Source organism: Diplotaxodon limnothrissa, linkage group LG2, assembly GCF_057381915.1.
Source record: "Diplotaxodon limnothrissa isolate DT_005_m linkage group LG2, D_limnothrissa_male_GT1.1, whole genome shotgun sequence".
NCBI lineage: Eukaryota > Metazoa > Chordata > Actinopteri > Cichliformes > Cichlidae > Diplotaxodon > Diplotaxodon limnothrissa.
In genome coordinates this window covers 26,303,210-26,326,377 of record NC_140597.1, presented here as the reverse complement: position 1 = coordinate 26,326,377, position 23,168 = coordinate 26,303,210, and the positions used below count along the sequence as shown (strand labels likewise).

The 23,168-nt window shown below is 38.9% G+C and overlaps 1 protein-coding gene across 1 annotated transcript; it reads right to left on the bottom strand.

The window, feature by feature from the left end:
* Window positions 1-6,393: 6,393 nt before the first annotated feature.
* On the bottom strand, window positions 6,394-8,894 carry il12ba (interleukin 12Ba). Its single transcript, XM_085369165.1, has 8 exons — window positions 8,862-8,894; window positions 8,282-8,366; window positions 7,905-8,192; window positions 7,712-7,814; window positions 7,209-7,438; window positions 6,959-7,122; window positions 6,689-6,810; window positions 6,394-6,445 (listed from the first exon to the last, which is right to left on the bottom strand). Exons 2-8 carry the CDS (start codon window positions 8,364-8,366, stop codon window positions 6,394-6,396), a joined length of 1,044 nt encoding a protein of 347 aa, XP_085225291.1. The 5' UTR covers window positions 8,862-8,894.
* Between the last annotated feature and the right edge of the window lie 14,274 nt (window positions 8,895-23,168).

Genomic DNA, 23,168 nt, shown 5'->3' with positions numbered 1-23,168 from the left:
TATAGTTTTCCGTCTGTGAGCAAAGAGAAGAGCAAGAGAAACTGCACGCCACGAAATATCCCCGCATCCATCTGCAAAAAGCCCAAACAGATTCTGATTAAATGTTCTAATGAGGATCATATACAAACATTTTTTTCGTTTTTGTCTCGTTATTATGTGACAAAGCATGCACTAGTGGAGTGAAACAATCCGAGAAGCACTCACCATCTGCGCGCAGATTTATGCGTATATGTCTCAGATTAATTCAACATCAAACAACCAAAAAACCAATATTTTAATTGTCCACATTCTGCACGCGTGTGCTGTGACTTTATTCAAACATTTATTTGTATTTTTTTTTTAACTGAAGCTCCGTCTTGTTGTTTTCACACGAGATTCGGAATCAACTGCACGGAGAAGTCCAAGTGTTCATTCAGAGTATCAACTCCGGCAGATTATGGGCTTAACAAAGTTTCAGCGCACCAAAGGAAAAAAAGAAAAAAGAAAAAACAGAGCCTGGCAGCCGCTGCGCACAATTTTGTGTTACAGCCCGGTGGTTTGAAATTAGCTTTGATTAGATGCATTACATAAATCTTGCGGGACTAAATGCTGAATCCAACATAAATATGAGGATTACAGCTAAACTGTTCTGCGTCCTGCTGCCCAAAAAGAAATTTGCAGTCACTCAAAAGCAACTGCTCACAAACAATAACAGCACAAAAAAAGAGATGAAGAAAAAAAGTGTGACAAAAAATTTGCATGGTTGCTCACGGAGCCATGAAACTGCGCGGTGAGCCCACATGCATGAAGACCGGACGAACAAATCCAGCAGCTCTAGCAGGAAATGAGGATGCTGCTGCAGCTCTCCCCACTTTGCTCGCCAGTCCTGGTTTTCCTCCGATCATTAGAGTCATTTCTAAATTGTCAAATTGAATTGTCCGGGGGAGGCATCTGCTCACTAAGTACTGTTTGCTTAATTATAATGAAATGGAAAGGATGAAAGAGTCGTTTGGTTTTGTTGTTTTTATCAGGAGGCTATATCTGAAAATTAAGATTTTATCAAAAAACGGCTCAAATGAAAGAGTCTGACACGTTGATGCTGGCGGTTGCGGGCTCAGGGAAAAAAGCTCACGTATAATTAAAACAAAATACAGACTATTTGGAATTATGAGGTTATATATTTTGGCACTCTAATAACCCCAAACAAGTTTTACTTTGTTTTTAACTATTACTTTTTGAGTGACCTTTCGGCATAATAAGCGACCAGCAAACCGCCGAGAAATGCCATAAACGGTCAAGGTTAGACACCAAACCCGCGGCAATCATCTCATCATTTTCTGTAGCTGTTTATTTATGTCTCCTGCTGTGGGAGGAGAAATATGAGCACCCTACCACGTGAGTACACGACACAATAAATAGTGATAAAAAAGTCTCTCACGATTTTTTTTTTTTTGCGCACACACACACACACACACACACACACACACACACACACACACACGCACGCACAAGTTCATATCTATCCTTCAGCACATTTGTTTGATTGTGGCTCCCTCAAAGTGATCTGTCTGCCTTGGTCGGCATGCAGGCCCGCGCGAACACCGGAGGCCTCCGGGGTGGCGTATATTTATATCCCCAAACACCAACGCACACGGTTACCCCAAATATCACTGTCCCAGTATCCAAAAACAGGCATGTCAGTCTGGGCCCCGATCTCCCAGCCATGCTAATACCGCGATTTACTAACTCCTTGGCACCCGGACGTAAGGTTTGCAAAATATCTCAGGTCCTTACTCGCAAACAGGAATGCGCACGCCATTTAAATGATGTAAAGGTGCGTCTGCATATGTGTGTGCGTATAGGACACTTGACGAGGACTCATGTTCAAGTGTCCACATATGGGAAGGCTATTAAAATTCCCTGCGTGATTTAGACGTTTTGAAGTAACTGATGAGAAAGGAGTTGTAGGCGCTGCAGTCCGTCTCTTGTACAGCCAGATGTTCCTGTAAATCAAAAAGGTTGGGCTGATGATAATAATGGCCTGATTGAACGGAAGACTCGTAAAAATCACTAGTTGTAAAATCAGGGCATATGCTTATGAGAGCGGAGCGTATGTCTTACAATATGCTCTCCAGTCGACATAAAGTGGACAAATATAGGTGTTTGCCTTTTAAAACGTGTCAAGCCACCAGTAGACTCGATCCATTTTAATATCAGCATAAAACATGAAAGGAAAAAACAAGTATAATTGTTGTTCCTAAAGTGCTTTTATAGCGTCAGCAAATATTGACTAGAAATTTAATAAACTGCTGTGATGAAAAATGAGTGCTGTACATTTTTCAGTCCTTTAGGCTACATATCTCTAGCAATCCCCAGTCTCGTTTCATTTCAGGTCAAGACCTATGAAAAGCACACGTATCAGGTGCAATGTTGCCATCTAGTGGGGTAAAAAAGACATCACACGACGCAAGAGGGCCATCAAGTCTCAGCAGCACTTGCATAGCATGTCCATGTGGCTGCATTTCTGTACCATGATTGTCATAGTCAGGAAATGAGTGGATAAGGTCAGTAAGACGGCAGCGATGAATGAAAGCAATTCTAATCTAATCTAATCTAATCCCGTTGTGTATTTAAACCAAGTGTTTAAAAGTTAAACTGTTCAAAATATAGAAAGAAACAATATTTTTATGTGCACACAATATACACTCAGTGTACCAAAACATGACCTTGGCCTTGAAATATCACCCCCCCCCCCCCCCCCCCCCCCCTCTCCCCAATTGCTATTGATGGGCTCAGTAAGGATGACCTTGTCTTATAGAAGTCATAATCATTCCTCATTTTGCTTATAGAAACCCATTTCCGTGGATATGTTGGCCACAGTGTAAACCCCACAGAGACAACTTAAGCAATTTTTAATTTTTTTTAAAGACTAGGCGTAAGTGACACATCACATCACACATCACATGTATACACATAAATACATGTATATAAAAATGTCAAAAGTAGAACTAAGTGGAAGCAAAGAACAGTGACTCTCTAGTGGGTATCAGGCTGTGCCCTTCATGTTTTCCGACAGGTGAGACAATTATTTAAACTGCATATAAATCAAACTCTACCAGCTCTGCACAAGAATCCATCCATACACTGAAACTGAGACAGAAACTATCTTTACTTGGTTTAGAAGAAACTGTAAGAAACTGACTATGTCAGAACCAAGTATTCTATTTGTCTTTAGTCACAACCAACAGTATTGTATTTACCGTACTGACAGCTGTGAAACATACAAATTGATTTCATTCATGCCCTTTGACCTACATTAATCAGAGACACACTGTATGCTGTTCCAGTCAGACCACGTGGCTAATGTAACACATGATGCATTCAGCATTGTGGTTAGATTGGAGCTGAGGTCATGTTCGCTGCAAATGTTATAATTCCTCACAGACGTCTCCTTTAAATTACACCTACTATAAACTAAAGCTGAAAACACAAGATTGTTTCGATGATATATTGAAGTCCAGTGTGCAGATTTGATATTTTGTTCTTTATGCAAGTCAATTAAAATCTTTGGTTTGTGGTCTGACTAGATTAGAAAGATGTCAGTGGTAAGATGTCAGCGTTAGCGTGGGTAAATCACAATTAGCCTTTGTTTTTAATAATTTTCTGATGGTTTACATCAATCAAAGAATAACTAATGGATTAACTGCCAGTAAAAGTGTTATTGCAACCAGTGAGGATCTAATTTAATCACTTATCAAAAGATCATGTCATAGCATTCATAAAGTCTCATTTGACCTCAGAGGCCTATCTACTATAACCCTAAGATACCGATTTAGTGTTTTTAAAGAAGCTTTTTAAAGAAGATTTCCACTTTTAAAAATGAAAAATTTAAGATAAATCATAGTATTCTTTTACTTTTTCATAAGCATAAAAGTTGAAACATTTCTCAAAAATGTAACAAATACTCTCTGTCACATGCAGACAACTAAAACGTAGATCAGGACTGTCATATCTTTTTTTTTTTGTTTGGTATTTCGCCCCGAAAGTCATTATGTCACTTAACCTCTTCTGCTTTTTTAAGATGGGGGAAGTGAACAGAGCAGCCACCACAGCTTCGCGACAGCTACCACGGCCTCGCGACAAACAACCATAACCTACAGACCAATGCACACAAGAGTCGCTTATGATTCACTAGGTCTGATGTTGTTTATTTGGACTTTTCTTGCATGTGACATGGAAATTTGGTCCTAAATGATACTTCATTAACAATTAGACTGGAGTTTCAGGTTGTTAGGACCCTTTACACACACACACACACACACACACACACACACACACACACACACACACACACACACACACACACACACACACACACACCAATACCAGTAAACATTAATTTAGTGAACTGCTGAACTGAACTTTTTAGCGCCACAAGACACTAAAGTGTGTTTGCGTGCCCTTTTCATTGTATAACGGGGATTAAATAAGCTAAAAGCTATTTTTTTAACATCAACATTTGACATATTAAATAGTGTTTGAGAATAATATTTTTTATCAATATATTTGCCAAGAAAGTCCTAGTGGGCATCAGTGACTGGGTACTGGTATTGCAAACTATTATAACTGCATAAGATAGTTTCATAGGAGAGGTTATAACTACAGGTGAACATTACACAGTATTAAACACAGAATTCTTTATAGCTATATTGCTTTGGAAAAGTCTTGAACCATCTCTCATTTCTTTCTATTTTGCTTGGAAAATGGGAAGTAGTTTCAACAATTTATTCAGACATTTGGACACATAAATGGAAACACAGCATATCGGGCAATAATATATTTTGTGGAATTCTAACGAGCTTGATATTTGGTATGGACACCTTTATTCTTCAACACAGCCTGAACTCTCTTAGGCAACCTTTTATGTCATTGAAGTAGTTTTTAGGAAGAGTTCTCCATGCTTCTTGAAGGACATTCAAAGATCTTTATTGGATGTTGGCTGCCTTTTATGCTGTTTGTCCAGTTTATCTTACACTGTTTCAATAAATTTGAGATCCAGGCTCTGAGGAGGCCAATCCATGACTGATAGTGCGCCACTGCATGCTTTTCAGTTCAATACTTGTGTAATTTGGCATACCTCAGCCTTTTACTCCTTGTTTCTCTTCATTAAGAATGACTTTTTGGCAGTCACCCTTCCACTGAGAACATTTCCGATGAGTCTCATTTGAAACTTAAGGACCACATGCATGTCCCCCCCCCCTTTTCTTAAGGACATGGCTTTCAGATACTGCTCATCTACTGTGGATTATTCTTTTTTCAGGCCTGGCACTGTTTTTGTCCTCAACTATATAAAAAAAGTGTGTAGGGTAAACATTACTGCCACCAGCGCTAGGCTGTTAACCAGTCATGCTTGTAGCGATGTGCCAATGTCACTGTGAAGAAGAGTTACTGGCAAAGGAAAATGCCAGATTGTGTTGACTAATAGTTTTAATCACATTGACAATTCCTTTGTTTAAAGGTCACTGCCGAGCTGTTTGACTAAGCTTACATTATCACATGTGCGCTTCCTCTTATAGGGGTGTTCGAAACCAAGCATGCTGAGGAACTCTGAGCTCAGTTTTGATATTACTGTATTTAGCTAAGGGAAAATGCTGCTCTACTAATATATCAATACTGGCAGAAATTGTTTATATATTGACCTTACAGAAAAGTATTGTCCTTTAGAGAATCCCATGGAAAAGTCAGAGCTGCCAGCTAGTTCAGTATAAAGCAGATGCGTGATGATTTAATCTGAAATTATAATTTTGTAATATAACCATGGAGAAGGCAATTGATAGAAAAAAAAAAAAAAAAGAAAGCAAACATGACACAAAAAAAAAAAAAAAAAAAAAAAAAAAAAAAAAAAAGTGTCCTTGCAAGAAGCACATATAGGAAACCACAGGTGCCAGATCTTGACTAATAACAATTGTTTTAATGAAACTTCTGTTTTTTGTCCCAGAGCAAAGAGGAGTTTCTACCAAAAACTACACTCTCACCTAACTGGTTAGGGAAAGGACAGAAATTCTGTGCACCTGATTTCCATCTACATGTGTTATTCAAACATTGTTCTCTGCAAAATGGGGTTTAATATTACATCACTGACCTTTCTGAAAGCTGATAGGAAAACAGTGCTACAGTCATTTCTTGAATGACTTCTATAGTGTCTCCTGATTATGTCTGAAATCTGGGTGATGTGTTAATTTGATTGGTAGCTTATATTTGGTTTCACCAATATTATGCAACAGACAGGTGACAAAAAGTCCAAGCTTAGCAAAACTCAACTTTATTTACTTGCACAATTAGAAATTACAAAAAAAATAAATAAAAAAAATTATTCTGTAAAATAAATATATAAAGCGCCACGATTCTCCTCTTTTATATTCGTTTGTTCAGGTGCTTGTTCCTCTTCTTCCTGTGGTTCCTCAGCCTGTAAACAGAAAAGAAATAAAAGAATCATTTGGCACTGTGACAGACTGAAGTTTAAGGCTCAAAAACACACCACAGCCATCGGTGAGTTATGTAAAAAGTGGAAATGACAAGGCCAAGAGACAACACGCAGTCGGCACTCTGACATGTGATCACAACCTATGGGGAAAAACGTGTGGCTTGCAAGATTTACAGAAGAAACGGATGCCGAGTGTCCCATGTTACAGTACTGAGTGGCACCAACCTTTTATGGCTCCACTCGCTCCATTGTGAGAAAGAGAAAGCATCTTTTGCTCTGACGCACACAGCCTTAGCCCTTTGCTTCACTTTGAACTGAAAAGTGTCTGTAGAGTGGAGCGTCAAAGCCTGAAATTAAAAAAAACAAACAAAAAAAACCCCAACGCATTTATACATGTACCCTTCATGCACTGTATCATATCAATTAACACATATGGTGTATCATTATATTCATTTCTTCCTCTGGAAATATTTACAGTCTGTAAATGGCACTTACTTGATAGTTGTTGCAAGGGTTGTCACAGCTCTCACAACCATCCTTGAGCTGTGCAATCTGGAAGGTGAGAGGGAAGTAGGAGTAGGGGCTGCTCCAGGAGCTCGGGTAACTCCACTGTATCACTGTGGTGTTGACTTGAGCAATCTCCACCTTGTCAGGTTTCACTGTTTAAGACGGAAGCAAAACACCAGAGTAAGACCAAAACAATGAAAAGCCATAAAAGAGGAAGCTTCCTCCAAAGAATTCTCACCAATCTCTGACAAGTAAAAGCGCTGAAAATATTCCTCCAACAGAAAGTGCTGGCTCAACACGAACACAGTGACGCAGATCTGCTTGCTCTCCTCGGCGTAAGGGCAATGCTGTTTGTCCAGGCAGGAGATCCTGTTGTCGCTCAAGGTACAGCTGAAGTTGCCGTAACCTGAGGAGCACGTCCACTGGCCGCTGGTATCGACAGAGCACTTTGCGTTGCTGTCAGGAACACTGTAGAAATGCATGTTTTTTTTACTTTTCTAGTCAAGTGGTTGTACAAGATTCTCATGGACAAACATTTGCAGCTGTATTATTATTATCATATCTTTTTTTAAACATGGAATACGGTTCCCTGTACATGACCTTTAAAAATCACAAACATGTTTCCTTTCATAACTGGGCGTTTATGGATGTCTTTCTGCAATCTCAGCTCCTACATGATGACTTATTGTTGTTATTGGTGAGCAGAACCGAAAGTGTTTCAGCAGTACAACGTGCGCTTACCGATGAGCTTTGATAAATGCTACTCTGCCACTGCGGCTGCTGTGCCAGGTCCAGGAGCAGTAGAACTCGCCGCTGTAATTTTGAGCCGTGCACTTGAGATAATCTAACAAGACGATTCAGAGAGCACAAGACAAATACTTTAAAATGTATCCAGTTTTCTCAGCTGTATAATTTGTGTCAAATTTGCACACACCTTCGTCAGTTTTCACTAGTATCTTCCGCCTTTTGCTCTTATCTTCTTTGATGAGAACAATAGTATGATTGAGAAGAGATCCATCCTCACTGTGGCAGGTGTAGTTGCCCCCCCCTAAGCTTTCCTCTAGCTGCACTCGATATGAGTTTCCCCTCTGAGCTTGATCTATTCCATTCTTCTTCCAAAAGATTTCTTGGCTCTGGTTGGCACTCCCAATGAGCTCCTCTGGCGACTCCATACACAACAGGTTCTGCTCAGCCAAAGTGCCATCCACCTCCAAAACCAGAACTATCGGGAGACAGATTCACATTCAAGGGATTGAAAAGAATCAATCATTTAAACTTAGGGTGACAGATTCTCCCAACTATCAAACTTACTGTTGGGCAACAGAGTCCAGTGCTTTGGATTCTGGTAACTGATTTGGAAAACTGCACAGATGATGCTGAAAGCAAACCACTTCATCTGAGTGAAAAAAAAGACAGAACAGGGAGGTAATCATGAAAAATCAATAAAAATTGGAAGAAGAGGGCACAAAGGAAGTCAGTAAAAATGCAATAAAAGTAGTACAGGCTCTTGGATGCACATGCTTAAAGACATTACACCTGTATTTACAAATGGCAGTAAAGCTGCACTTGTAATAACCCACTGCAATAGCAGAAATGCACTGCCATCAACTCTGATCAGTGTCCAACTGCCTGAATAAATAAATAATAAGATTAGATAAATAAAGTCATAACACACTCTGTGGAAAGAGAAGTTGATATTAACGGCAGCATTTGTGATGCTAAAAGGAATCAGTCAACTCAAAGAGCTTAAATATTAAACAAGCCACACCTACTTCTATAATACTTGTGCAATTTATAACCACTCTTATTTTGTATTATTACGTCATTATTTAACATTAACCTTTTTTGTTTTTAAGATATATATCAACAGATTTGTAAAGAACAACCTTACCTTGTCAGTACCTTCCACGCTTAACGAAGATCCTGTTATTTTGGGTGCCTTTTATCGCTGATGGCCAAATTTCCCCTCGTCGTGCTGATGGAGGGGAAAAAGTCCAGAGGAAATTCGCTTTCCCTGCGTCCAAATAAACAAACCTATATACCCATTCATTACTCACTCCCAGTCGTGTCTCATTGAACAAAGCAGTAACAGGTACGATGCACCTTAAACATCAATCAGTGTGAATGTGTCGGTAGTTGTAAGCGTGTGTAACCTTTATTTATTATCATCTTGTCTTTGCTAGCACCGTTAATCGTAGCTCCTGCTCGTTTGCTGCTCGCGAAAGTTTCACTTTCAGTTTTGGCGCCTCATCTGCGGCATTAAAACACTTCCCAGCACCCCCCGCTTGACCTTTTTTTTTTTTATAATAAAACCAAATTTGAACCCTAACTTTTTCACTTTTTAAAAACAAAACAAAAAAAACCCCTCCTTAGTCACATACAAATACACAATTGTAATATTTTCCCTCAAAAAAACCGAAGTTTTATTAGCTAATCTATGAATTAACGCAAGCAGAAGTACATAAGCTGCATGATGACAAAATGTCATTGTCACAGGGAGCCTGTGATCTCCAATCATCCCGCAGTGCCTTTAATCTAACTGCTGTATATTTCGCAAACAGACTATTTTAAAATCCATGGAAAAAGTTGCATAGTATTTTAAGATTTGTGTCTACTTTGTTTCTCACCTCCCCTCCAGACTACACCTGACCTCCAGCTAGCAAAAGCCATTTCTGGCCTCCTTTTATGGTAAAGTTCCTGGGAGGGAATGTGCCAAGTGTAGGATGAAGGAGGGGTGGCATTTGGTGAGGTTAAAGAATCTGTTGGTTTTAAACATTTGCAGAATTGAGGCATTTTCTAAAAATATTTTTGCTAATGTTCCAACTGTTAACTTATCATCATTATATTTGAATGACAGATTGAGCGTTATTAATTTATTTAATCCTTAAGTGGTATTTAACTGCTATTTCAACGAGTGGGAGGCCACTCTCTTGGAGGGGCAGTATGGTAGGTCATGATGTAGGTGGCCCATAGTGTCAGAGGCCCTTGTTAAAGGGGGTTTGCCCATGAAGTACAATGCTGTTTCAATTTTGTTAGGATGATCTTTAAATGGAAATGTTATCTTTTTCCTTTAAACTTTTCTAATTTATTTTGCTTTAGTTGGCTGCACTGTATATATAACAATGTGAAAGAACTAATAAAAAGACCTCATTATCAACCTTCTGAACAACTTTTTTCTGCCTCCACCCTAACAGTCGTCTTATGTCACCTTGACGACAAATACAAAAGTTAGGTTTATAGGGGGAAGAAAAAGCTGCTCTCATGTCTGACAAATACTCATCCTAAAGTGGGCTTCTGTTCTCCCTCATGTTTGTGTCCTCCCTTGCAGTCTGTTCTTGTGTCAAAGATGTGATTTTCCTGGGTTTGTTATTCATGTTATTTTTGTGCTTTAGTTTACTTTAATAAAACCACCTAATAGTTTATTCCTCGTGTTTTGGGTCCTGCATTTGCAAGACACACAGCCACTGTGACACTATGCCAGTTTTAAAGAAATGCATTGAAAGTATTATTATTTTAAATATTGAAGCTGTGATAAGGGAAAAAGACTGAATGAACTCAAATGTGGGACTTAGAATATAAGTTAAGTTTATTTACAAGCAGGAAATGTGCAAAACTCTTTGTTTAGTGCAAGCTTAGCTCCACAAAACGACAATCTAATGAAGATAATTGCTGTCACCAAACTCTCTCCCAAAGTACACCAGGATTTCTTGTACAGGAGTTGGAAGATGGACAAAAACAAAGCCAAATGTTCAGACAGGAGCTGATTATGGGGTGTTAGTTCAGCAATCATGTCCTGAATGAAAGTCTTCCCTCCTTTTGAGCAGAGGCAGTGTAATTTGAAGATGACGCACAAGTGTGCTTAGTAATGCCATACAAATGGTGGGAATCCCAAAATGACTGGAGTCCTCTCCCATGTCTCCTGACATCCATGATCCTTCTTACAATAGACAGGCCCACTTTCAATGAGGTCAGAAGGCAACAGGAACTCAATCTCCTATGTAAGAGAAGCAAAATCAGAGGATGAAAACTGACAGGTCTGGTCTTATATTCTAGGATCAGGATCTGTAAGTGATAACTAAGTTAAAAAGGGTAAAGAACAGAGTTCACCCAGTTTGCCAGACATTGAGGTGTTTGGCTGCTTTGAGGTAGGTGAGGTTTTTATGATCTGTCCAAAGAATGAAAGGATGCTCAGTGCCCACCAACCTGTGTATCCACTTTTCCAGGGCCAGTTCAGTTTCCCGATAAAGAGCTGTTGGTCACAGACATCACAGTTATGTTCTGCTGGGGAGAAACAATGAGAAAAGGAAATTTGGATGAGGTGATGAGGTGAAACGAGTGTAAGGAAGGTGATAAAAGTTAGCAAAACTTATTGGAGCTGTTTCTGGGTGGACTGATCGGGCCAGTCGACTACTGCCTGCACCTTGGCCAGGTCAGTGTTGATTCAATGATGTCAATGATGTGGCGTAGGAAAGAAACGGGATAAACATAAAATTCACATTTCTTTCCCTTAATAAAGAATTTGTTCTGAAGGATTTTTGGTGGACCTAACAGAGCTATTGTAAACAAAACAATTTAAGTAGAATTGGAAGACTGTAGGTGTGTTATTGAGGCCACATGGCATTACTGGAAACTTGAAACTGAGCTAGGTGAATGTCGAAAGCAGCCTTCCAGTTCACTCTTTGATTGGGACAAAGTGATAGGTGTTGTACAGGTCAGGTTTTAGTGAACACGGTAGCAACAGGTTGAAAGGAAGGACAATATAGGGTGTGGGGGTGAGATGGGTTAGGCCAAGTTGCATGGGTTGGCCTCATTCATTGTCTTATTTGCGGCATAGCATAGTTTGCTTCTCTGTGGAAACTCCACCAGAGCTGGGAACTCTCCAATGCAATGCTCCCTGAGAATTGTGACCCATGGGCACCAATACTCCCATATGTGATCATCAATCGTGATACACATCAAAATAAGTAATTCCAAAGAGGCAGAGAGTTCTTATGATGCAAACTCAGTCCCCATATTGTGTCATAAACCATGCAAAAATCCAATCTGAAAGGATTTTCCTCACATCTGAGGTAAGGCTTCTATTTAACATGGTTAAACATCCTGCTTCAACTGCAAGAATCTAAAAATCAGTGGATCAATCTGCAAAACTTCTCTTATCTTGGTGAAGTGAAAACAGTCTATGCCTTGTTGAAAAAACTTCTGAACTTGGAAAGAAAATCCACATATGACAGGTCAGGGTGAGAATTTAGGACCACCTGTGCCCACTGCAGCATGCGTTCTTGTAATAGTTCTACAAGAAAATGCGAGCTTAGCACTGTCAGATGAATAGGCATGGCTCTGCTACCTAAATGCCAGAAAACACTGAGTGAAGACGCCACCACTTTTCTCCAACTCACCAGAGAAGACTTGTCGTAAGCTGAGGTGGAGAAACAGTAGCAACAGAGGAAGAACTGGGATTTGATTGGGGTGAAACTGGGTTAGACATTGGTGAACTCGGCCTTTGGAGCATGGCATCCTGTTATCCAGAGATGTGTTGCAGTATTTGTTCATGTCTTTCCAATTGAGCTTCATGTTGAACAAAAGAACGTTGGACAACTGAATCCATTTCTGTGGCCCGATCGTTCTGTCAGGGGCATGGACTCTTAGAGAAAAGTTCAGTTTACTTACAAGCAGGAAATGTGCAACAATATCTGCGTTTAGTGCTTGCTTGGGTCCACAAAAAAACAACAGTCATGCAAACAGGTCTTCCCTCTGTTTAAGTAGAGTCAGAGGAAACAGACATAATGTTTCTCTTGATCACACTGTGATGTCTTGCACTTAGATGTGCTTATGAAGTGTTTTCATATTATAAAAAGACTAAGAGCTCAGTCACCAGTTATCTAGAATATAGGTGACTAGAACAGCCATCAGTACCATTGGTTTAAATGACAGGTACCTGGTTTGTTACAGTGAGCCTTTGAGAATTCTTCCTGGGAAGTGTGGTTTCAATGTAAGTGAATAGGGCTAAAATTCAAAGCACTTTTTCTGTGCAATAAAGCATCAGAGCTTCCACAGTGGTCCCCTTACATTCATATACAGGACCGTAATACACTAAGGAGCATTTTTATTAAGTTATCAAAGTTGGCCTATCCAGGATTAATTTTAAGTATAGTTTGGAACATGTCATGGCTCAGAACAGATTTCCTCTATCATGTCTAAGGTTACAGTAGAAACATATAAAGAAGGAACCTCTTTCTGTCATGTGAACTTATATTGGCCAATACTGGTTCTTTTTGGATAAAAAAATTCAAAACAGTACAAGAAGTGAACAATAAGGGAATCTGGTTACATTCTTCCTCTGCAAAACAATAATGAACATTAAACATATTTTGAATGGCTGTTGCTACTGCCAGGCTAATTCCTGCAATTTACAGCCTCATCATCAGTACTTCCAAATTCCCCTTCCTTTGGCCACACTATTTCCTCATACCAAGTGAATCGAACTGCAACTTTGTATTCTCTGCTGTTAACGTGTCTGTACCCTCTTGTCTTTAAATTTGTCAGATAATTGTACTGTATTATTAATGTGGCTAAACAGCTAAAACTTAATCTACATTAAACCTAGCTGAAGTAAATGGTAAGAAAAATAGAACCAGCAATTTTGAACCACTAAGCAAATAGTTTTTAAATAGCTTCTTCATATAGTAAACTGCATGCCAAAAATCAGATGCACTAATCCTTTTAACCTTGTGTAACCACAGTCCAATTCAGCAAGCAATATTAGGGTTATTTATTTATTTATTGCAGTAATCAAAGATAAGTAACTTATTTTAGATTTGATTTCTATGTTCTGAAATAACTGTGCATGCTGACGTTTTTCTGAAACCAGCAGCATGCATGTTTTAGCACACTGAGACCAAGCTACAAAAACGATCCACTTGCCTGAACCTGATGGCGTCATAGTTTTAGCACAGGATGGAGCATAGGTCATCATTTTGGAGGCCCAAGCAAACCATGGCACACCTGGATCACAAAATGATTTTCAACGGTCCACAAGCCTTCTTACTCAAATCACTTTGATTTCTATTTCCTTGGAAACAAGGAATAATTTGGATCCATTTCCCCCTTGAGATGTAATTTTTCAATGATGGTCCATATATGGATAGGCGTTGGTGCTTCTTGGCACTTTCAGGCATCAGGGGAGGCATCTACTGTACTCACATTTCTTCCCAAGGCCTCAGACAAAAATACTTAGGTAGCCTCAAGCACTGTGTCGCTGACATTCATATTATTAAACCCAGTCCTTGCACATTCCCATTGAAGACATGATTCGTCATTTGCTCTCAGCTGTAGTTGTTTTGGATCATACTTGTAGCTGGAATATTTTTGACATGACAGGCTGCTCTGCTATGTGCATGTATGTCAGGTGACAAAACATTTGATGTTTGTGCATTCCGATGGTGAAAGAGTTGAACCACAGCAACTTTTCAGTAAGAAGCAATTGTGTATGTAGATTTATTTTTTAACAAATGTAATGCAACAAAAGCGAAATACACTAAATCTGGAGAACCTATTCATTAGTATTTCCAGGACCAAACACTACATTAGCTCACCATTTATTGTTATGTCACTGTGATGTCATGACTTGCTAACCTGTTGGGCATGCCCAACCTGTTTTCCTAATAGGTTAGGTATCCCACTTCTATGCGAGGCTTATTTGTGGTACAGAAATTTCTCTCAGACGTCACAGAGAGCAGTCAAGTAATGACATAATATCTACTGTAACAAAATCTTCAAATGGAAACTGAAACAAATTAAAAGACACTTCCTGGTTTCAGGGGGAAACCAGGGAGTCAGAATGAAACCGGGTAGCTGGGGATTAAAAAAGAGGAGAACAAAAAAATGAACAGCCCCCAACACACATGCACACACATGCACATTCACTCACACACACATACACACACACAGTATTAGTTTTAAAACAACTACCTTCTTTCTTTAGCAATTGAGAAGTTGGACTTGTCCAAATTGTGATTTACCCATCTCTTGGTCTGTGACCTGTGTAAATCAGGTCCTGAAGAATAACAGTTTTATTGTACTTGATGGGGTTTCAATAGCTCTCCCTGTACTTTCCTGTGGAGAATCTGTACATTCTTGCTTTGTTTACATTCATCATAGCCATCATGATTTGTTTAGTCACCGGGAGGGACCCAGCCGCTGACTGACTTGACAAAACGAAACCCCAATCAGAGAAAATAGGCAGCAACCTAATTCAAACATTTCTATGGAAACAAGTCTACAGTTTCAGTAGCTGTAACTGCAGACATTGTATGATGGCATTATTAAGATGTTCTGTTCACATAGTGTATGGCTGTAAGACATGTTGGCTTAGTGAGATTTCATTACAGCTAAATCAGGAAAAAATGCCGCCTGATCATTTCCTAATCTGGAACAATGGGAGCTTGACAGCTTTATGATGTTGTAAATGTTTCCTGAAGACAGCATTTACAACATCTTTACAATATTCACTTCTCTAACCCATTCATCTAACTCGTAAACAGCCAACACAACAATCACAGCATGAATGTGATGACAAGGGTTAGTGACGTATGTTATTGGGCAGGGAAGGCCTGCGTGACTGAAAATTCAGTGGTTTCAATGGTTTGGCAGACAGAATAGCCCAGGTTGAACAGCCTCATCTTTGTGTAACCTTCTGTTTAGTGTCAGGGAGAAACGTGCAGACAATAACTGTTGGTGGTTGAATTTACTTTAAAAAGTTCTCTTTTGTGTATGATATACAAAGAATTCTGAAATCAAACCGACAGGGTTAAAAAAAAATCATCTCGGTCAATGAAATTTTTTTTGTGTGTGTAGTTTAGTGAGAAAATCTGCCAAAGAAAATCTGCCAGAGAATAATCTGCGATGGGTGTGATTCATATAGAGAAACTGCATTAAACTATTTTTTTTACTGTGGCTTCTATTCTTCTGTAAATGTTAAAAGAGGAATCTGGTTATAAACTTACCATAAAAATAACCCTTTTTGTGTACTATTTATTTGCAACCACTAGATGTCCCCAGAGGGCCACAGGCGTTCAGCCTCCAAATTTAAACTTGTTTAAGAAGTTAAAGCAACCTAACATTCAGAAAGGCCACATATTAAATCTCTGTGGTTTGATCAGTTATGCCCTCAATACAATGCAAGCAACATTAGTCCATCACTAATACTGTGGCTCAACGTTTTTCCACCATGGATTGGGATTTAATTGAGTAAGACTGGTGTTCTTGCTCAAATCTCATAACTTGCGCTGCAGCTGTTAAGAATTACACAGCTGGGAGAGACTCTCTGTATAAGCCTGTGATCTGTGGCTGTGTGCTGGAATGTGGCCTCAGCCCATAACAGCTGGAATGAAATCAGTGCAATGATCTCATTTGCGAGGGATGGAAAGTAGGAAAACAAAGGGGGAAAGGAGAAGACCGTAATGACCTAATCTGTGTGGTAGAAAAACGCGAGGAACAGAGTGGACAGACGTATAGAGAAGCCACCTTATTTAAACCGCTTTCTTTTTGCCCAGAGTTCTTTGTATTTCTGAGTACAAACAACTGCCTTGGTGGCGATCAATTCGTTTAGGTACGTTTTCTGGAAATGAAAGCAAATTTTCTATTTTTCTATTAGTAGGAAGATCGATCCGTGCACACATTCATGGGGTCAAGGAGCTCAGTGACTGAAAATGTCAAGTTGCTCTTTAAAACAGAAAAACACTCATTACCAAAATTGTAGCAGTTAGAAAAAGTCAAACTTTAAAATGAAGACATTCCAACACGGAGATAGTATTAAAGTGATTAAAGACAGCAAGCTTACTTTAATCTCTCAAACTGTACCGTACTTGACTCTTTGCATCCTGTTCACTCCTACTGTTGTTTGATCCTGAGGATATACAAAAGGTCAAATTTTTTTAACGTGTCAAGTATCTACATAACCTTTAGTGGGCCATTACGCTGTACCAGAGGTATGTCGTCATGTATTTGGATTGTCCATCATCTGCATGAACAGTGAGGCCAAAGAAAAACTACCTTTAGATTACGGAAAAAAGTGAAGTGTGAATGGAGCATGTGCTGATGTTTCTGACGATGTATCCAGGCTACCTTGTACCAGTAGTAATTGGTATAACTGGGATTGATGGACTGTTCAAACACCCCTTTATTAAGATTTTTGTAGTTTTACCCCACTCTTTGTGACATTGTGATCCTCCTTCATAGATCTTCTCAGATCTGTTATCATCCACTGCTTGCGGTAAAAATCATTTCCGCTTCTGTTTTAATATCCGTGTTGACAAAACTCCCACTCATTTGCCACAGAGTTTCTAAACATATTTAATTAATCTGTTTTACAACACCACATGTTCTTCAGTCTACACTTAATCACAGGCATATTTTGGACCAAGCATTTACCAAGGGCATGTGTATTGGCCTCATAAATTTTGTTGACTTCTGCATATCTGATCACTGTTTTTATTTGATAGTAATTTCCAAAGGGTAAACAAGGGTTTCAAAATATGCTTGCGCTTTTGAAAGCATGGAAGTGGGTTGAAATTTTAACCTAATTTTGGTAGCAACAGCATACTAAGTGTTTTCAGCTTAGTTTCTGCATCCACTTTAGATTCGGTTGCACATTTTAAAGTGTAGGATACTCTGGGCACTCTGGATCAATTATGACATTTGCACTCATAGAAAAGAATGACGAGTGAAACTGAGGTGGGGGAAGATTAGGCTTTAGGCACATTATTAATGTCAATTTGTTTGTTTTTTTATATAATAAGTGCTGTGAAACTTCAGCTTCATACATCATAGTAGTTTTCAAGATATATATTCTTTGAAAACTGATCTGTTGACCTAGTTTCATTTTCATTGAAAACTGAGGCAATGTTTGAACATGAATATCCTGAAGACTATTAAAGATAAACGCCTGAAATCTTCACTGGTTTTTCTTATCATAAAAAAAAGTTCAACAGTCATGTAAATGACCATAATTGAGCAATGTTAATAAAAAACAACTACAGATAATTTCTGAATGGTATAAAGTTGATTTATAAAATGAAGATGGTACCTAATTATAACCTAGAAAATAATTTTGTTTAATATGTGAATATTTTTCCTTTTCGAAACCTACGTAACTCCATCTAAAACAATTTGCATTTTTGATAACTTTTGATGTATCCATTCCAAATTACAGAATCTGGTTCGGTTTGATGATACACTAAAGTCTTTCAAATCGTTCATGTTTCAATCAGTGTAAGCTATCTGTTGAGGAATATTCAAAATATTTTTTAATATATTGAGTTTTAAACCAGTCTCCTTAAATGAGCCCAAACACCCCTTAAGCCCTGTGAAGGCTTGCCATATTTTTGTGTGAAGTAATGGATAATTAACGGTTCTATATCCTTTGGCTGTGTCCCAAGATTTTTCAAGACTGTGTAATCACTCATTCAAGAAACTGGCCTCGAGCCATCTGAATGTAACAACTCATAGTTATAAAACTTTTTTTTATCAGACTTTAGTCATGTTATAGACAGCAGCTGCAAAGTGTTTTTGTCCTTATATGACAATATAAAAGTTGTGTTTTTTTCCACTCATGAGTCCACGCTACCTCTCACTGATTTCTGGAGTTCCTCAGGGTTTATGGTAAGGACTCATTTTATTTTAACCCTATATGGCACCACTTTACACTTTATACCACCAAATTACATTAAACCGACAGGTAAAAGTTATATTTATATCTATAATAATGCATCTTCTTATGTTATTATTGTCAAAAAATGACAATGAATATGTGCCCCCTAGTATTTCTTTCCCTGCCCCTTATTATTTGATGTTAATCAAAGAAAAAAACACTAAGAAGGTTGCCATGTCATGTTGCTACCATGTCTCCAACCTCATATCCAAACAATGTGTTTTAGTGACACATAACTTTCATTCTTGCTTTTATTTCTTCATTGCTGGGCTGTTATAATAGCTATTATTTCATTTCTGTTTTTTAGAATCCCTATTGTAGCGAAAAAACATCAACCAAGAAAAGTGAATATCAAATTTCAGTTTTTGCTAGAGGTTTCTTCCTGTTAATAGGGAGTTTTTCTTTCCCACTGTCACCAAGTGCTTGCTCATAGCTGGGTCATCTCTCTGTATTATTGGGGTCTTTACCCTAATACTAGGGTAAAAGGGCAGGGTATTTACCTTATAATATAAAGGGCCTTGAGGCAATCGCTGTTGTGATTTTGCGCTGTATAAATAAAACTGGACAGAATTTAATTGAATGGCCCTAGACCTGCTCAAGATTCATTTCAGTCCTGATTTAAATATTAGACTAAAACAATTAAAGCCATAGGATCTTTAACAAATGTGCTGTTATTTTTCTATGAGTGTACAGTCCCAGATCATCAGGCAGGAATCTGTTGAAGGTCCTCAACTTACCAGGGGTGTCGAACTCCAGGCCTCGAGGGCCGGTGTCCTGCAGGTTTTAGATCTCACCCTGGGTCAACACACCTGAATCAAATGGTTAGTTCATTAGCAGGCATCTGGAGAACTTCAAGACATGTTGAGGAGGTAATTTAGCCATTTGAATCAGCTGTGTTGGATCAAGGACACATCTAAAACATGCAGGACACTGGCCTCGAGGCCTGGAGTTCGACACCTGTGACTTAGACTAAAAGACTGCAAAAAGATGCACACCCTGATTTCACAAATTGGTTCACTGACAAAAAACATTCTCTGAATCCACAATGCAATCAGAAAACTTTTGACTCAATAAGTTTTACTTATTTTAAAGGGGAATAAACGCCAACACCCCTCCCTTCACCACAGTTAATAAAAGTTCAGAGAGTTCATCTTTTGGTACAGATGAAACTGTATTAATGAAACGAACGTTCCACGGTCGTACAATCTCTATAGTCCTCTCTCAGGAAAATGGGTTGTGCTGCACCGTTTATCACCTTCTCTCAGAAGAACACAGTCAGTGAGGGGTAGCCTGCTGGAGAGCAGGGGTAGGTGGGGGATTTTCTCGACATTGTATCACCTTTTGCCAGACTGCATATAAACCATCTCTTTAAACACAACAGTAAGTCACTTTATTAAAGTTTTGGATGGATTTTGACATAAAAAACTTGTTAGAGAATAAAATGTCTATCAAATAGCTCTATGGTTTGGTTTTACAAAGAGGCCTTTTGTGTGTTTTCTTTTCTTTTTTTCTTTTTTAGTCCTAAGATTCAAGCAATGATTATCTCAACAGACAAGAGAGGAGGAAGGGGACAATCAATTTGAAGAATACAGTAATTCCACAAAATGTTTGGGACATTGATTTTTTTCCCCATTGTGTATTTTTTGAAGCAAGACATAATTATGGGGAACATCACATTGACATCTTTGTCACAAAGGCAGGAGGAAGAGGTGTTCATTATCCCAAGATTGATATCTTATAAAATACTTAATTGATATTTCTGAATTGCCACGAGGAACCAGCCAGGAAATGAAATGGCTCCTTCCTCCCGTTTCACACAATAGTGTTAATTCAAATTTGGAGGATTTTAATATTTCTAGAAAATCATATGTCGGGTTGAAACAATTAGAGCTGCATTCTGAAATGGTGACACTTGGATTATTCCAATACTGCCAAGACTTTATAGGCAGTTTCTACAAAGACTCCCTATACTGGAACATACAGGATTAATTTAAGTGTATCACGCAAGGCTATTTAATTTCAACTTTAAATGTCTTTTATTCCCAGGGAGGATGGCTTTTCCTTTCTAAGAGCTCATGGTGTGTGGGACAGAGCTTTGGCCTTTTTTTGCCTGAATCTGTGGGTGGTACTGTAGGATTAAAAGGAGCTGCTGGCTCACGCACAAGATGTTGTTGTTTTTGTCTGACAACTTTATCAGGCTGTCTCATGAGGTCATTTACTGTCTGTGTTTGTGTGTTCGCATAAAGTGCGCACTCTTAAAATCAGCTAGGATAAATAAGTGTAATCACTTCCCCTTTCTGTGTGTTTTCCAGTATCTGCCCGTATCAGAGACATCATCTGCACAAAAGGACTTGCCAAATCTGCTCCGAATGATTCAATCTTTGACCCAGCAAAGAATGAATATCTCTTTTTCATTTTTCCCCCAATTCATATTTCTTGTAATGAATCTAATTCTTTCTATCTTGGCATCCTAATAGTGGCACAGGACAAACGTCTGAACTCTTCTCGGGGATCCTGGCATTCTGCCTGGGAGCGTTTCTAGTCAGAAGTAAAGCCAAAGAAATCGGAGACAAAAAGGGCTAAGTCGTCCGGCTGTGTGTACTGTAGAACCTCCCAACCATAGCAACGTCAAATGTTTTTTTGCCTGTCCGGTCATGCTAATGAAAGGATGACAAAGAGACAAAGGGAGCTTGAATGACCTGTCATTTCTTTAGTGGCCCCAACACTTAAGAGATTTCCATTTGAAGCCTATGACAAGGGTGATGTTACTATAGAGATAACCTTTTCTGCAGCTTCACTTTTATTTGTTTACGAATCCATAAGCATTTATATAGACATGGGGAAAAATACATTTTCTTCAAATATTTTTAAACCTGCAAAATACTAAACATGGCTTTAATTGCATGCCCAAACAAAGTTCTTCCTGTTACTGGCCACCACAGTGCATCATCCATTTCCAGCTCTTCCTGTCCTCTGCATCTTCCTCTGCCACACCTACCATCTGCATGTGCTCTCTCACCACATCCATAAACCACCTCTTTGAGCTTCTTCCTAAGAGGGAACAAGGGAAGGCCATCTTCAACGACCTGCCTCTGTGCTCTTCTTCACTTCTCTTCCACATGCCCTGATTGGCTTGGATAGTTGACCCCAAGTATTTAAAAACCCATCCGCCTTGGCCATCCTAACTATTCCACTGTCCTCCCTCTCATCCATGCTGAGATCACTATGCCATTTGCAGACATCATAGTCCAAGGAGTTGTTCGCCTGATCTCATCTGTTGTCTGATCAAGTAAGAATAATATACATAAATGGAAGAGTTTAGAAATGTTTTGAGTGAAAACATAGTGCATGTTGCATTCAGCTGCCATTTTTGGTTGAAGGACTACAGAAGGAAGACAGAAAAGTGCTGACATATTGTTGGGCCTTGTTGAGCCTTACAAATTTAGCTTTGTATTTATTTTTGACCAAAAAAAGCTCTGGCTGATGTATATTTGTGTCTATGATTGTAATTGGGTTTGAAAGAAGGTGTGCTAGTTAAACATCAACCTTCAGAAATATAAACAGGAATGACTCTTCCGTGAAATGTTGTGTGTTATTCCTGTCATTCAGAGGTGTTGAGTGATACTGAGCAGCTTCCTTGTACAGGCAGTTGTGTATGACAGACAGAAAGTACTCGTACATTCTCTGGTCTGAGGCATTTGTTTGTCTGTACATTTGATTAAAGGTGGTACGTCATATCTCAGAAGCATTAAAGGGTAATTTTGGATCAAAGAGGGTGATTCACAATTAGTGGTAGTGCAGCTAACAGCGGTCCAATGTAATGGTCTATTTTGGTCTGGTTACATTGTATTATCTGGGCTGCACAAGCTGATATGTGGAGAAGTAGACCTGTGATGCTGTGCCAGTGGAATGTCAAATGTCCAACAAGGCAGCCTCTTCAAGCGCAGTCATGCCAAAACTTTGCTTTCTCTTTCGTCACTCAATGAACAGCTTGAGCAAGTGTGAGAAAGACGTTCAGGAAATGGAGAAGCTGGTGGATCACGTCCAACCGTCAAACTGCCTTCCAGGAACGTAAGAAAATAATAACATAGTTACTTCAGTGACTAACTGCACCTGACATGTTTACATGTATAGTTTACTCGTCTGATTTGCAATGTACTCTAGAAAAAATACTTAGATAAAGTACAGATCAGAATCAGAATCAGAATCGTGTTTATTGGCCAAGTATATGTGCAGACACATACAGGGAATTTGGTTCCGGTAGATGGTGGCTCTCAAGCACAGCAATGTAAATCACACACACACACACACACCACACACACACACACATCTCTATATATACACATTACACATACATACACAAAGCTGTGTAAACCAACTATAAATAACGAATCTAAACTTATATACATAAAATACAGAAATGAATGAGGTGGAATGAATACTACAAAATCTACATAAGGTCCAGTTGCAGTCTGGCAGTGGGAGCAGTGT